Below are 13,972 nucleotides of genomic sequence, written 5' to 3' on the forward strand. Positions count from 1 at the left end.
AGGAAGAGGACATCACCCACACTTAGCCATTACATCATTTTCTCTATCTCTTCTCTACACAATCCACCACCATCTCCTCTACAAAACCTCCATATTCACTATTTCATTTTCCAACTACATCCCTACTCATAACATTTTATATAGGATAAATTTCAATTTAGTACCCTGTGGTTTGGGTGTAACATCATGTCAGTCCCTGCTCTTTCAATTTGATCAGCAACACCCCTGTGCTTTCAATTTCAATCAGCCGTGACCAAATTTTACTGTTCCGTCCAATTTGAACATTAACTTTGACTGGATTGACAAAGTAAAATTTGGACGGAATAGTAAAATTTGGGCACGACTGATTGAAATTGAAAGCACAGGGGTGTTGTTGATCAAATTGAAATAGCAGGGACTGACACGATGTTACCCCCAAACCACAGCGTACTAAACTGAAATTAATCCTTTTATATATACCAAGTTTCATCATCATCTCAAGTCTTGAAGAATGAGTTCAAGGAAGAGGCTAGAGCACAAGAGAAGCCACCACATCATCTCCATACAAAGTTTCCATGATCAACCACTTCATCATCCTTCACTTGTGATCATCCCTAGTCATTTCTAAACTCTATTCTTTGATAGCTTAATGTTTTCCATTTTGTTGATGCTAGTTTATGTAGATATGTGTGAGTAGTCTATTGTTGGGGCTATGGTTTAAAGCCCTAGCCAAACTTGTAATGAATTGATGTTTGGATCTTATTTGATGCAATTTTTATGATCATATTCACATGCTAATTCAAGAAGTGATTGCTTGTGTTTGAATCTAGTTAATTTAAATACTTTGTATTTGTCATTACATGAACAATATTTAGGGAGTAGCTAGCTTTGAACATTAATAGCATGATAGCACAATAAGTGTGTATGTGAGAATAGTGAGTTAAAATCACCTAGACCTAGGATTGGTTTGCTTGCTTGATTATCTAAACTCAAACATTTATGCATCTAGAAGCAATGAATTGATACTTATCCAGTAATATAACTTGTTATTGGATAGTTAGTTTCGCACTTATCCGGTGGGTATTGGTAAAATCAAAGGAGTTTAGGCCTTAGAATGGACCATACCATAGAACAGAGTATGGTAATTTCTCACCTCCATTTCTTAAACCCTGAAAACCCCTAAATCCCCAAATAAACCAAAACTAAAACCCATACAATCATAAACCACCAAGCAATCAAACCCAACAAAATACCCACATGCATTATCAAAAGGATGACTATATACCTTCTCATACGGCCTGGACCAAATCTCATCGACCCAATCGAAGTGACTTCTCAACTCCTTCCAACCAACCACTAGCAAATTCAGCAAGTCCTTAAACCCCACCCTGTACCACTCCCCTTCCACACTTATCACCACTCCAGGCCACCACGCATCTTCCTGAAACGTGTTCACGTCGTCATTGACCTCGAAAATCTTCCCAGGCACGTCCAACGACGATGGTGGCCTGATGAACGACACATCGATGTACTTACGTAGCCGCTTGGGGGGGGGTCCCCCCTCAGTGAATCAGGTATCGTACAAGATTAGGATCTCGTTCGAATTTATGCTCGTTTGTTTCAGTGGTTTCTAGACCGTCGCCGGGAACCACGCGTCGTGGTAGTTTTCTTCTTCTGCGTGCTCATCGACGATCGCTCCGGGGCTCAACCAAGTATGAGTATTGCTGCTCTTTTTTGCCATTGCTGGTTTTTCTCACTCATATAGTATGTGTGAGGAAGAAGAAGAGAGAAAAGGGGGTCAATTTTTTGTAGGCCTTTGAGGCTGATTTGCTCCAAAATTCCATTCTTTTTGTCTTATAGTGACAGTCTCTGAGAGGCTTTTCGTTTCGAGTAACACGTGTAACTTTGAGCGATTTTGAAAACATTTTAATCTCCCTCCTTTTTTTCCTCTTTTAGTCTTTTTGGGAATGTGACTTTTAGTTTCCCTCCTTTTTTTTCCTCTTTGAGAAAAAGGTGATTGTTCCCCTTTTTTGTACATGGATTGACAAACGACGTGTCGTTTGGTAAAGTTCAAAGACTAGACGTACACTAGATACACAGCTGGATACTTAGGATTGCATTACTTATAGTTTGAACATCAATGCATGCAAGGGAGGCAAATGGTGAACAACATCAATGCATGCAAGGAAGGCAAATGGTGAACAACCTAAAGCTCTAACTTCCATCCATTCTATCACATCTAGTTTAGCATAGCCTAGTTTACATTTCAAGTTTTTATTGTGTGTTAATTTGAGTTTAAACCATCTCCAATACCAAAATCAAACCACTGCACCATCTTGCATATATTTACCATGAACTTTGGTTCACTTGTGAGCCATTGTTTGTGATTTGTACATTTGCATATTCATCTAGCATCCTTTAGGTTTTCCCTAACTAGAGTGGTTTTCCAATCCCTTGGGTATGATATCCCTTACTCATAATCCCTACACTATAACTTGGCCCTTATACTTAAGGGTGGATATTTGGCTAACAATAGCGAGCGACATAATCAACAAAATCTGACTTCACCATGTGAGACAAATTGTGTTGATACCCAAGCACATTTATTACAAATCCTCCCTACTTCACCTTTTCTTTTTCTTTTTGTGTTGATACCGACTATTCTCATGATTATCATAGCATGATGCTTGTATTTGCTTGGATTGCTTGACAATATTCTCATGGTTATTTTCAGAAACATGAGGCATGTGTTTGTTTGAGTTGCTTGGTGAAATTTGTTCTGCCAATACTATATTTTACATTTTTTGTAGAGACTTGAGTTGTTGATATATGTTTTGTTTTGTTTTTGTTTTTTTTTTTAACAGATTGGTGTTTGGGCTCTTAATTTTTGATGGCTTCTGACTCAACTGAGGGTGCTCTTTCCTCACTAGTGGACACAAGTTTTTCATTAGATGATGGACTGAACAGGGGCATGCTGCGTGTTCCAAAATTTCATGGCATTGGACATGGTCAAAACTTGATCATTGATCGAGATGGCTCATCGTTGCCCATAAATCTCAACTCTATTTCAAGACTTAATATTGAGAAAGGTGAATGCTGTTCTATTGTCATTCAAGTATCTCTCTGGTATTGTCAATTATCACTTCAACTGGGTGAATCATGAATTGGGCAATTCAGAAGTTCAACAGGTCTTGAACAAAACTAATATCCTTCCTACAGTTCTTCTTTCCGACTATGCACTATGAACAAAGATCAAGCCATGCTTCGTCATCTTGTTAGGCGGTGGAGTAAAGATACTCACACTTTTGTGTGCTCGTGGGGTGAGTTCACTCCTACACTAGAGGATGTGGCGAATATCATGGGGCAGCCTATTGTGGGTAAGATTGACCCATCCAATATTCAAATAAGCATGGAGGATGTGGATAAATTATGTATTTTGAAGGGAGCAAAGGATCGCTTTGCTTTATGGGTGAAACATTTTTGGGGGTTCAACAAAGAAGATGGAGATATGAGATTTTTTAAGAAGGGGCTTGACTATGACTTGTATTGTCGAATGGAAGCTTTATTGAGTTTGTGGTTGAGTAAGTTTGGCTCTACATCTATCTAAAGGTATAGTTTTTCATTTGGCTTCTATGTTTCTTGGGCATCTATATTAGTCACTTGATTTGATAACAACTGAAGAGAAGGAGAGCATTGGTAGTGAGGTCATTGATTCTTGTGTGTATACAACTTTTCTCCAAATGTAATAAAGTTTGAGGAGGCAGCAATAAAACAAAAAAAATAGTAATAAATTTTGATTTGAGTGGAGAAGATGAAAATTGATGTTATCCAATGTGAAATTAAATAGTCTTTGTATGCAATTAATTAGTTATGTATTTCATTTTCCTGACAGATTTGTATTTTAGAAAATTAGTGTACTTATTAGTTATTTTGCAGTTGGGTAATATAGTTTTTTAATAATTCAAATGTCTGTAGGGTGAACTAAAAAAATTGTAGGGTGGCAATAGCCGCACCCATTTTATTAATATCAAAGCAAAGCACATATATAGAAATACGACATTGATTAACAATTATGCATAAATGAGCATTAATTCTCCAATTATGCTCTAATAAATGATTAGGATTAAATACCCTTCTAATTTCACCTAAAAAGTCTCTGAACTCTCAATTTCCTCCCAATTGGTCCCTATCATCAAAATTTTCTGTTAAAGTTGCCAAAAATGTCTATTATGCCCTCACTTACTTTTTTTTTAAATTTATTTTTTCTCTCTCTTTTATTTCTTTTTTTCATTTCACCTCTTGAAGGTATGTGGATTGGAACCATCTTGATGAGGAGATGAACAGAAGGAGGCGAGAGAGCCGAAAGAAGAAGAGGTAAAAAAAAAAAGAAAAAAAAGGAGGAAGAGAAATATATATATATATATATATATATTAAAGTAATTGAGGGTATAATAGACTTTTTAGGGGAAGATAACGGAGTTTTTAACAGATGCGTAATGGCAGGGACCAATTGGAAGGAAATTGAGAGTTCAAGGACTTTTTAGGTGAAATTCGAAGGTCAGGGATTGAAACGTTGAAACCCTATAAGTATAGGAAGTAAACAGTATTTAACCCAAATGATTATCCAATAAAAAAAATGAGTTTTTATTTGTAATGAGGATCATCTAATTATGCTCCACCAGTTTTTATTTTCCAATTATGCTCCACTAGATTCTCTTGAAGGATATGATCACCATACTCATCCCGAACAAGATCATAACGATCTATTAAGTCCAGGAAGGTTATCTTCATTTACTCCCACCAGTACTGGCTCAAACAATAAAAGATTGTGGGGTTGCTCATATTCCTCTACCACATCCAAGCTCATTGAGTCATCAACATCGCATTCTAAATCTGAATCATCATCGATCCGCTCATCCTCCACAATCATGTTGTGGAGGATAATGCAAGTCATCATGGCACTTCGAAGAGTTTCCTTCTTGAACAAATGAGCACCTCCCCTAAGGATGACAAAACGAGCTTGTAGGATACAAAAACATTGTTCAACATCTTTTCGATACCCCTTTTTTTTTTTGCCTTGTGACTCTCGTAATTTGTCCACATTTAGGGCGTTACCGGACCTTGAACCACGTTGTCGTGGTTAGTCAAGACACTCGATCTTGTACCCAGCACTACCGCAACAATGGCTACTTCATTCGCGAGGCGTCGTTCTTCTTCTTCCTCATTATCATGACGAATTTTCACCAATAACCTATTCATTGCATATAGAGAATAAATAAAAACTATGGTAAATGTTTTGAATGAGAATGATTGTAGATAAATAAAGAGGCAGAAGATAGTTTGAGTGAAGAAGTAGGGCATCTCATACATTGAGCCTCCATTATTGAAAGGGTTGAAGATAATGCACATGTTTCCTAGACAATTGATGGAATCAAATAAGCAATCTAAAATCTTATTATCTATCGATAGGAGGTCAACTGAAAATCTTATCAAAATTTTAAATTTTTTGTTATTAGATAATGACAAGTGGCGCAATGAGATAAAAATATCATTGCACAATAACCATTGGAATACATCTGAAAAAAAAAAAAAAAAAAAAACCATTAGATTAAATAGTGAATGATTGAGAGGCAATGATCTTGCCTATTTGGGTGCATAAAAAAAATGAGAGACAAAGGCAATATTGGTGAATAGTGCACAAATGGGAGGCAAAACCTTGCCTTTTGTCTTTGCCTAAAGATTCTTGGAGTGCACTTGCTCTAAGAGGGAGAAAGCGGTTAATATTACCAAGAAATTGCAAAAGGAGAGAATATTAGACAACATTGAAAGGAAATTTTGGGTTTAAGTTATAGAAATAGCGGGTAGAGAATTTTTATATCGGAAATATTCTTAAAATGAGGAGGTCACATTTTAAAAGGAAAAATAGATGCAAAGATCAAAGTGATATGATATATAATGATATAAATACAACTGAGCGACTAAAATGAGGTTTTAAAGGGGAGTGAAATTTGCACACCCCACTTTACATTCTGCACACCCTTCCTATTTTTTAAATATTTCTGATCTCCTCTTATATTTGTTTCCCATATTACCCTTCTTCTCCAACCAACTCAAAGCTGCATCTCATCCTCTCAAACCCATTTCTCCTCATTGGCTCATATATGAGCGGAGGTCCGCTCTGGATAAAATCTGTATATATATACGGAGCCGTTCCAAAGAGGACGTCCGCACTTTCGCTAAACTGCTGCAGCTCGGCGGGGCTTGCCGGACGGAGGCCAAGGGTCTGACGGACAGGTCTGCAGTAGGTGGAGTCGCCAGCGACGTGGTTGCAGCGCTGCTCAGAAACCTACAGTTGCATGTGAGGTCGTCGCCAGAAACCTGCAATCTCGACCTCCTCCGACCTCGATCGCTGCCCAGAAGCTATCTGGGATGCATTCGGCCTCCGTCTGGCAAGCCCCGCCGCCCCGTCACTGCCTGAAAGCTGCTGCAATAGCGCCGTCCATACTTTAGCGAAAGTGCGGACGTCCTCTCTAGAACCCGCCCGTGTGTGTGTGTCTCTGTGTATATATATATATATAGCTGTGGGAAGCTTTGCAGAGAGAGAACATACCATTTGCAGAGCCAAAGCTTCTGTAGCAATTGGAGAGGGGGCCAAAGCATTCGAAGCACAGTGACACAGACTGATCGCCAAGCACAATAAACTGCGATGACGGCCGAAACAATCAAATCACCCATCCATCAAAACTGAAAACCAATTATACCAGCATGTAGAGCACAACGAGTAAAAGAAGGTTCATAACTTGAACAACTCAGAAGATCGCTGGAAAACTTGTTGGCGTCGAAGACAGCGATGGGGCCAAAGCAACCCCAAACCAAAATCAGTCAAAATCGATCGAATTGAAAAGCTAAGTAAACTAATGTGAGAGCATGACGAGGGAATCGATTTTCATACCACATGCAAGTCAATCGGTGGCCGGAATTCGATGATGATTGCTGGAGCTCCAAAAATTTCTAGTTGTCAATTCTTCCTCCACAGTCGACGATTGAAAGAACTACCACCAGAAGTGTGACGGCGACGTCGGGAAATGATCATTTACCTAATTTCAGCTTGAGAATTGCCCACTTGCTCCACTAACAGTTTTTTAACCTCATTTACCCAAAACTCTCTAAGAGATTATTTCCCTAATACCCAATTAATTTTTTTTATTCTTTTTATTTATTTTTGGGACTTTTTTGCCATCTCATTCTTTCTCACTTAGAGAGAGAAGTCATCCTCCACCTTGCTGTGCTCCGGTGACCAGTGGCAGACCGCGATCTCTGGTGACTGGTGACCGGAGTCCGGTGTCTAGTGACTGAAATCCGACAACCAGTCACCAAAATCTGGCTACAGGACTGGTGACCGGATTCCGACATCTGAATTTATTGCCCCCCAGTAATCATATTATTGCCTCCCAATACTCATATTATTACCTCCCAATAATTATATTATTGCCCCCAATAATCATGAACTTCGGGCCTTCGATTCTCTCTATAGCCAGTGCATGGATGATCCGAGACCACCAAGAGGTCGCGATGAAGAGACGCTTCGATTGTTGGTGGTCCGCCGTCGTGTCGTGGTCGGACGGGGAAGATGGAATTAGGTCGCCAGTAGGAGCACTCCGGTCAACGATCCGGCTCTCGACCTTGATTCTTCTCAAATGATCTGGGCTGTCCAAACTGATCAGATCCCGTACCTATATAAAGAAATAGAGTATACAAGAGAGAGAGAGTGAAGAAAAATGTTGTAATATGTGAAACAAATATAGGAGGATATCAAAAAATATTAAAAAATTAAGAAAGATGTGCAGATTGTAATATGTGGTGTACAAATTTCACTTCTCTTTTTAAATCAAGCGACTGAAGTACGGAATTAGAACATAGTTGAATGAACAAGTGATATAAATTCCACGTAGTTGCCAAAAAAAAACAAAAAAGGACAGTTCTTTACGGATTCTCTATCAGGGTTGTAAGGTTGTTAGTACTTAGTAGAGGGAAAATGCGGAAGGTGGGCAATTTAGTACGGAAGGGATGCAAAGCTGTTCAGGATCTGAACTTGGTCAAGCTCCTCCAGTCTGAAATTCAACATGAGCTTTCCTCTAACTATTATCCGGTACTCTCCCTCTTCATATTCATTCTACGTTTCGTTCGACACCCAAGAAAATCAGATTTTTTTTTTCAACTAAAATTTGCTTGTTATTTCGCTTTAACGTGTAAATAACAAATGGGTATCTGTTCCTCATTAGTAACTGATAGTGTAAGAGCACCTGCTAGGGATTCAGTGAATAACCATGAATTTGTATAGGGTTTATGTGATTGCATGCCTATGCATTATTTTCTTAATGGAGAATGTTTATGATTTGATATTGAATTAATTGGTACAGACAAGCAGAAGCAGTTCATTGGGAGATTTTGTGGTGGAATGGGATTCACCGCAGTCCAAAGATGTGGTTTTGAGGAGAAAATTGGAGTCTGGAGAAGAGGTTGCTGTTTCAGCTATGTTGGGTCCCTTTTCGGATACCACTGACAGAGAGGAGTATTTGTATCCAAGGGATGTTGTGATGAAGGTATGCGTGAAGAAGCCTGGGTTGAGCTCTATACTGCAGTTTGACTGTGAGATTTTTGAGCAAGACGGTATTGGTTCTTCGTTTGCAATCTGGGAATTCTATTATATTCAATCACCAGCGCGAACTGGCCCTTCGGTCTATAGGGGTCCCTCATTCAGGTTAGTCAGATATGCATTTACTGTATATCAACTTCAACAGATGGTGAAGATAAACTGTTGTATCACTTCTTTTGGGGTGGGGGTTGGTGGCCAGAAACTTTTGCTTCTTGCCAATTATTTTCAGTTCTCTTTAAACATAAGCCAAAAGAAAGAAAAAACAAAATATAAAAAAGGTTGCTAGAATGGCATAGCTATGTGGCGTTAACGACAAAGTGCCTCAACATATAGAGGTGTGGCTTTTTCATTGTTTCTGTCTGCTGAAACTTGTGATAGTCCAGCATTTTGGTTGTTTTCTGTAGTAAGATACATAGATCATTGGAGAAAATTTAGCTGTTGACCTATTATGTGTCTGAGGCTCTGAGCAATTGGGGTGGTCGCTGCTCTCTCTTCCTAAAAGGTAGATTAAAGAGCATGAATGGACTCTAGATCACTAGTTCTTCTCTTCCTTCTGTATACAGCTTGGTCAGCGTGCTTATGGTTACCAGATAAATTGCAAATGGATATCAGTTTTCATCTTGCATAATGTCAACATATGAATTCTCCTTACCGCAACAAAATCTAAACTTATCTTGTTGCTATCGTTGGGCATATATGGTATGGATGATCGTAAGTTAATTTTAAGTCTAATTGTTTGTGAGTGGATCTTTTGGTGGAACTTTTTAAAGATAACAAGGGCATTGCGGCATAGTGGTTTGGTCAGCTGCATGGTGAGGCATAGCCACAAAGGCATACTTTGATGGATGTTCAAGCCCATGCTTCTTATAGGAAACACTAAAACCCCTTGTGGTTGCTAGTGGAGTTAACACTGACATTTTTAATAGAACTAGAAAGCAAAAAATAAGAAGTGAAGAGTCTAGCAGACTTGTAGTTAGCCCTCTATTTATGACAGAATCAAAGCCCTGTTAGTGATTTGGTATGACATCCTTTCTAAAAAGTTTCTGATGTAGTCAGTTGCATGATGAAGCATAGCCCTGCAAGCACACTGTGACGGATGTTGAAGCCCATGTTTATTGCAGGAAACGCTGGAAATACCTCTTTTGGTTGCTATTAGAGTACCCTGCAGTTCTGAAGAGAAGTAGAAAGCCAAAAGTAAGAGGAGTCTGGCAGAATTACAGTTAGCCCATGTTTATGGCAGGAAATGCTGGAAATACCTCTTTTGGTTGCTATTAGAGTACCCTGCAGTTCTGAAGAGAAGTAGAAAGCCAAAAGTAAGAAGAGTCTAGCAGAATTATAGTTAGCCCATCTATCTATAAGCAGATATATTCCCAATAATCCCTTATAAAATCAAATCTATCCCTTGAAATGAATATAATGTTAATTATGTTTCTGATAGGAAACAGACATCTGTTTCATATAGAGAATGCATGGAACGCTGGATAAGAAATCCAGTAACCTAAGAAAATGAGCTAAAAGCAAAAACAAAGACCCTAGACAGCAACTGCACTCAGTTTGAGAAAATAGTAAAAGAAGACCAATCCTAAAGACCCACAACTAAATCCCATATAGAAGGCATATCATCTCAGTCACTGAAATAAGCCAATAAAAAGAAACCCAAGAAGACATTAAGATATGCTGCTACAGTTCTGCAAACAGTATTCCACTGACTTTGTTAGTAGAGTTTTTCATTTAGTTATTTATTTTATATCTTACATGTTGGTATATCAGGCCCGGACTAAGGCAGCACCAGTGGTGTAGCTGCACCAGGCCTCTGATCCGGGAGGCCTCCGATCAGTAAAGCATGTATATATTTATATCTAAACAAACATGTTAATTATACTAAACTGTGCTGTAGTTTGATTGGTTAAGGCTCCTTGTTTCCACACTTTAGGTCTCTGGTTCAAACTCTAGCAACTCCTCTGTACGTTATCTTCTCCTTTTTCAGTTTTTGCTCTTTTGAGAGAACAAAAAGTAATTTTTTTGTATTTATCAATTTGATCATAATACGTTTTTTTTTTTTTTTGTTCATTTAAGTCTGAAATTAATAAGGCATCAATTGAAAATTTTCTTCTCCTTTTTCAATTTTCGCTTCTTTGAGAAAAAATTTTGGATTTTTTTGTATAAGGCCTCAATTATAATTTTGCACCAGGCCTCTCAAATCTCAGGAGTAGCCCTGAGTATGATTGATGGTTTGTTATTAGCTGCCAGTCCATTCTAGAGACCCGCTGCAAACTAAATTACGTTGGAGGCACATGCTGATGATTTTGGGAGGACATTTTGGCTAAACATTAAACTTGGGAAGTGGTGGCTAATAGATAAAAGTTTGTGTTTACAATGTCCAGTTGCATTAGTTATATGGAAAAGGGTCTTTAGTGAGTCTAATACGAGTTGTTGGGCAGATGCGCTGTAATTGCTGTATTTTGGGTTATTTGGATGGACAGAATCACAGAAATAAGAGAATTTTCGAGAGTTCTGTGACTATTAGTTCATCTTTGGGCATCCATTTCCTCAGATTTCAGACATAGTTCTTTCCATACTACTCTATTCTTAATGATTGGATTGGTAATGGGTCTAGTTATTTGACTTCAGCTGTTGTTTTACTTGATGCTTTCGTAAGTTGGAGCCTAGATCTTTCGGCTAACATTGTCAGTTGACATCTTGTCCCCTATGTTTTGCTTTGTTTTCTCTTTTAACAAAAGTGTGTTCTTAACTTCTTATTGAAAAGAAAAATATTTTAGGCAAAGAAGAGATGCAGAGTATATCAATATATCTTATTAATTACTGGAATGTACACACCATTACCAATTCCTTCTTCAACTAGGGTTTTCATTGCATGGACTTCATAGGTCTTTAGACAAAAAATGGGACATGAGTTCTGTTTTGTTTATGGCATTGTTCCATGTTGCTTTACAGTATTCTTTTTCTCCTTTCCTTGTATAAAGGAGAATCACATGTGACTGAATCGTTGGTGGTCTGTTTATAACTTTATATCGAGTTCATACGTCTAATTTTCATGATAGAGTTGCAAAGTGCTTAGGAACTAATGGGTGGAAGTTGGTGAGGAAGTTCGGAAGCAATTGCAATACTGTAGCACTTACCAACCACAAGACCATGGCTAAACTAGTAGTCAATATATAGTAGTGGTAAATTGTTGCAATGCATTACCGGAATTATATGAAAAATGTGCACATGATTCTTCTTCACACCGAATTTGCCTATGAGAGTCAAGTCAATTGCAGAGCAAAAGGATCCTTTAAGGTTGATTGTGCGTAGAAGCTGCAGTATCTGTGGTATTTTGTTTCGCTACTTGAAGAAGCACACATTATGAAGGAGGAGATGCTTATGTTGCTCATGTAAAACATTGCCACTTCAAGAAGATCACCAAAGATGATAAATTTTCAGTTTATTTGAGGAAAAAGATTTGGCTAACCTCTAAGAAAGTTGGGCCACTCCAAATATTGAAGGAGTGCAATTCTTATGTAGTGGAGTTACCTTAGAATTAGCTATGCTTTTGATGTTGCATGTTTGTTTGATTGTCATGAGCTTTTTAGGGTGGAGTTGGAGCAACCAGCAGCCCAAGCTTTGAGGGAGAAAAGAAGGGTGTTTATGGAGATGTGTGATGGCTGTGTTTTGACTTTTGAGTGGTGCTAGAATGAAAGAAGAGGATTTTTGACAGCATTAAGGGAGCAGGGGAGGAGGTTTTGTGGGATAGAGATATAATTTTGTTACCTTGCAGCCATTATTAAGGTGAAAGGGCTTATGCAATGCTACTGTATTGCGACATTGCTCTAGCTTTACCAATTTTATTTGGTCTTCCTGTTTTTTTTTCATCCCCTATTATTGTTATAGGGGTACAGTCTAATTATTTGGGGTTATTATAGTATGAATAACAGATTTTTGGTGGCTGTACCAAAAGACTTGCATGCTTAAATTGTTTGATGGGACTTTCCTATGCACATCCACCTTCATGTTGTATCACATAAAATGGTATTGATCTACCAAATAATATGTTTGCTTTCCTTCTTTGAATAATGTAACTTCAATTTATAATTGTTTTCGTACTCTAATGTATTATATTCTGTCTCTATTATCTGTGGCAGCTATGTGGATATCAAATTACATCTTGCACTCAAGGAATATCTAGTGGCCAAGGGTATTGGAGAAGAGCTTACTAACTTCCTCTTGCACCACCTACACAAAAAAGAACAAGGTCAATATGTGAACTGGCTACAGAAGCTTGAATCATTTGTTGCAAAACCAGAGTCATAGACAGGAATCGTCAAATCGATCACTATCATTTGATATAACTAAAGAATTTAGGTAGGTAATGTACTTAGACCATAAAGATGCCATCATTTTTTGGTTGCTTTGGAAGGACCGAACACGACTTATTCCAGGCTCAACCCATGTCACTTGCCACTTGGGCAGGGTTTAAAATGTAGAATCCCTGGAACTTTTTCAAGGGTATTTGTTTTTTTTTTTCCTTTTTCTTTTTGGTTTTGGACCCAGGGGATTTTGAGTAGTAGGAGGCGTTCCTCTATTCCAAGAAGAGTGAGGACCGAATGATTGTCCAATCTTGACGAAACTATCTGCTATCTGTTGTGGAATTAGCCTCTAAGTATGTGTGAAAAATTTCGTCAAAACCAGCTGCGATTTCTCATTGATATCAGTGACAATCTTTTCAAGTATCCAGGGAGCTGCCAAACTGCCATTGATAGATGCTGTTTACTAGAATCCTGGAGTGTTCCGAGTTTCTGGAGGCCACTGAATATTGCTTGGAGAAGACTCCGAACTCTGCTTGTGTAATCAGGAAATCATTGAAGCCTATTTTTGTAACACCAGCAAGCAGGGGGATCACAAAACCAGTCGCGGCTCTGCTTTAGTTTGTAACCAAACCGTTGAAGATGGTCTTAGCAAAATCAGGTTTGGGAGGATGTGCCTTAGCACTTTGCCTTGTGTTAATTCAACCCTTATTGTAGATCCAGTCAGTTTCCAACTATCCCAAAGTTATCTCTGAAGTACTCGACACCCAAAAGAAGAAAGAAACACACGGGCATATAAACAAGTAATTTTCTCACTTCTTATTAGGACAGAAATTAGGTCCCTATTGCCGCATTGCATCATCATATTGCCCAGAATTAGATATTCACAAATTAAGCTTCCGTAAACCAATTAATTATAACTTTATAAGTCTCATCACATCTTGGTTGATCGAGAAATGAATTCAGGCCCGGTTTAACATGATCAATAATGATTCGAAGGTCAGTGCTTATTTATCTGCCTACAAGCTACAAG

At 38.3% G+C, this 13,972-nt stretch overlaps 1 protein-coding gene across 3 annotated transcripts; it reads left to right on the forward strand.

The window, feature by feature from the left end:
- Window positions 1–7,927: 7,927 nt before the first annotated feature.
- On the forward strand, window positions 7,928–13,676 carry LOC112193118. Of its 3 annotated transcripts, XR_002933787.2 has the most exons (4): window positions 7,928–8,128; window positions 8,400–8,740; window positions 12,229–12,664; window positions 12,778–12,905. XR_002933787.2 is itself a non-coding variant. In XM_024333154.2 (3 exons), exons 1-3 carry the CDS (start codon window positions 8,015–8,017, stop codon window positions 9,857–9,859), a joined length of 558 nt encoding a protein of 185 aa, XP_024188922.1. In that variant the 5' UTR covers window positions 7,928–8,014; the 3' UTR covers window positions 9,860–11,035. The 3 variants fall into 3 exon arrangements, 2 of the variants coding, with proteins under 2 accessions (XP_024188922.1, XP_024188921.1); XM_024333154.2 differs by lacking the exons at window positions 12,229–12,664; window positions 12,778–12,905 and adding an exon at window positions 9,757–11,035; XM_024333153.2 differs by lacking the exon at window positions 12,229–12,664 and having other exon boundaries at window positions 7,930–8,128; window positions 12,778–13,676.
- Window positions 13,677–13,972: the final 296 nt, after the last annotated feature.

Source organism: Rosa chinensis, chromosome 3, assembly GCF_002994745.2.
Source record: "Rosa chinensis cultivar Old Blush chromosome 3, RchiOBHm-V2, whole genome shotgun sequence".
NCBI lineage: Eukaryota > Viridiplantae > Streptophyta > Magnoliopsida > Rosales > Rosaceae > Rosa > Rosa chinensis.

Excerpts from the sequence above, each read along its gene's own strand:
- LOC112193118 (XM_024333153.2), top strand. The coding sequence starts at position 8,015 with ATGCGGAAGGTGGGCAATTTAGTACGGAAGGGATGCAAAGCTGTTCAG. Across the intron at positions 8,129-8,399 it reads TTTCCTCTAACTATTATCCG|ACAAGCAGAAGCAGTTCATT; the intron begins GTACTCTCCCTC and ends TAATTGGTACAG. Across the intron at positions 8,741-12,777 it reads TATAGGGGTCCCTCATTCAG|CTATGTGGATATCAAATTAC; the intron begins GTTAGTCAGATA and ends TATCTGTGGCAG.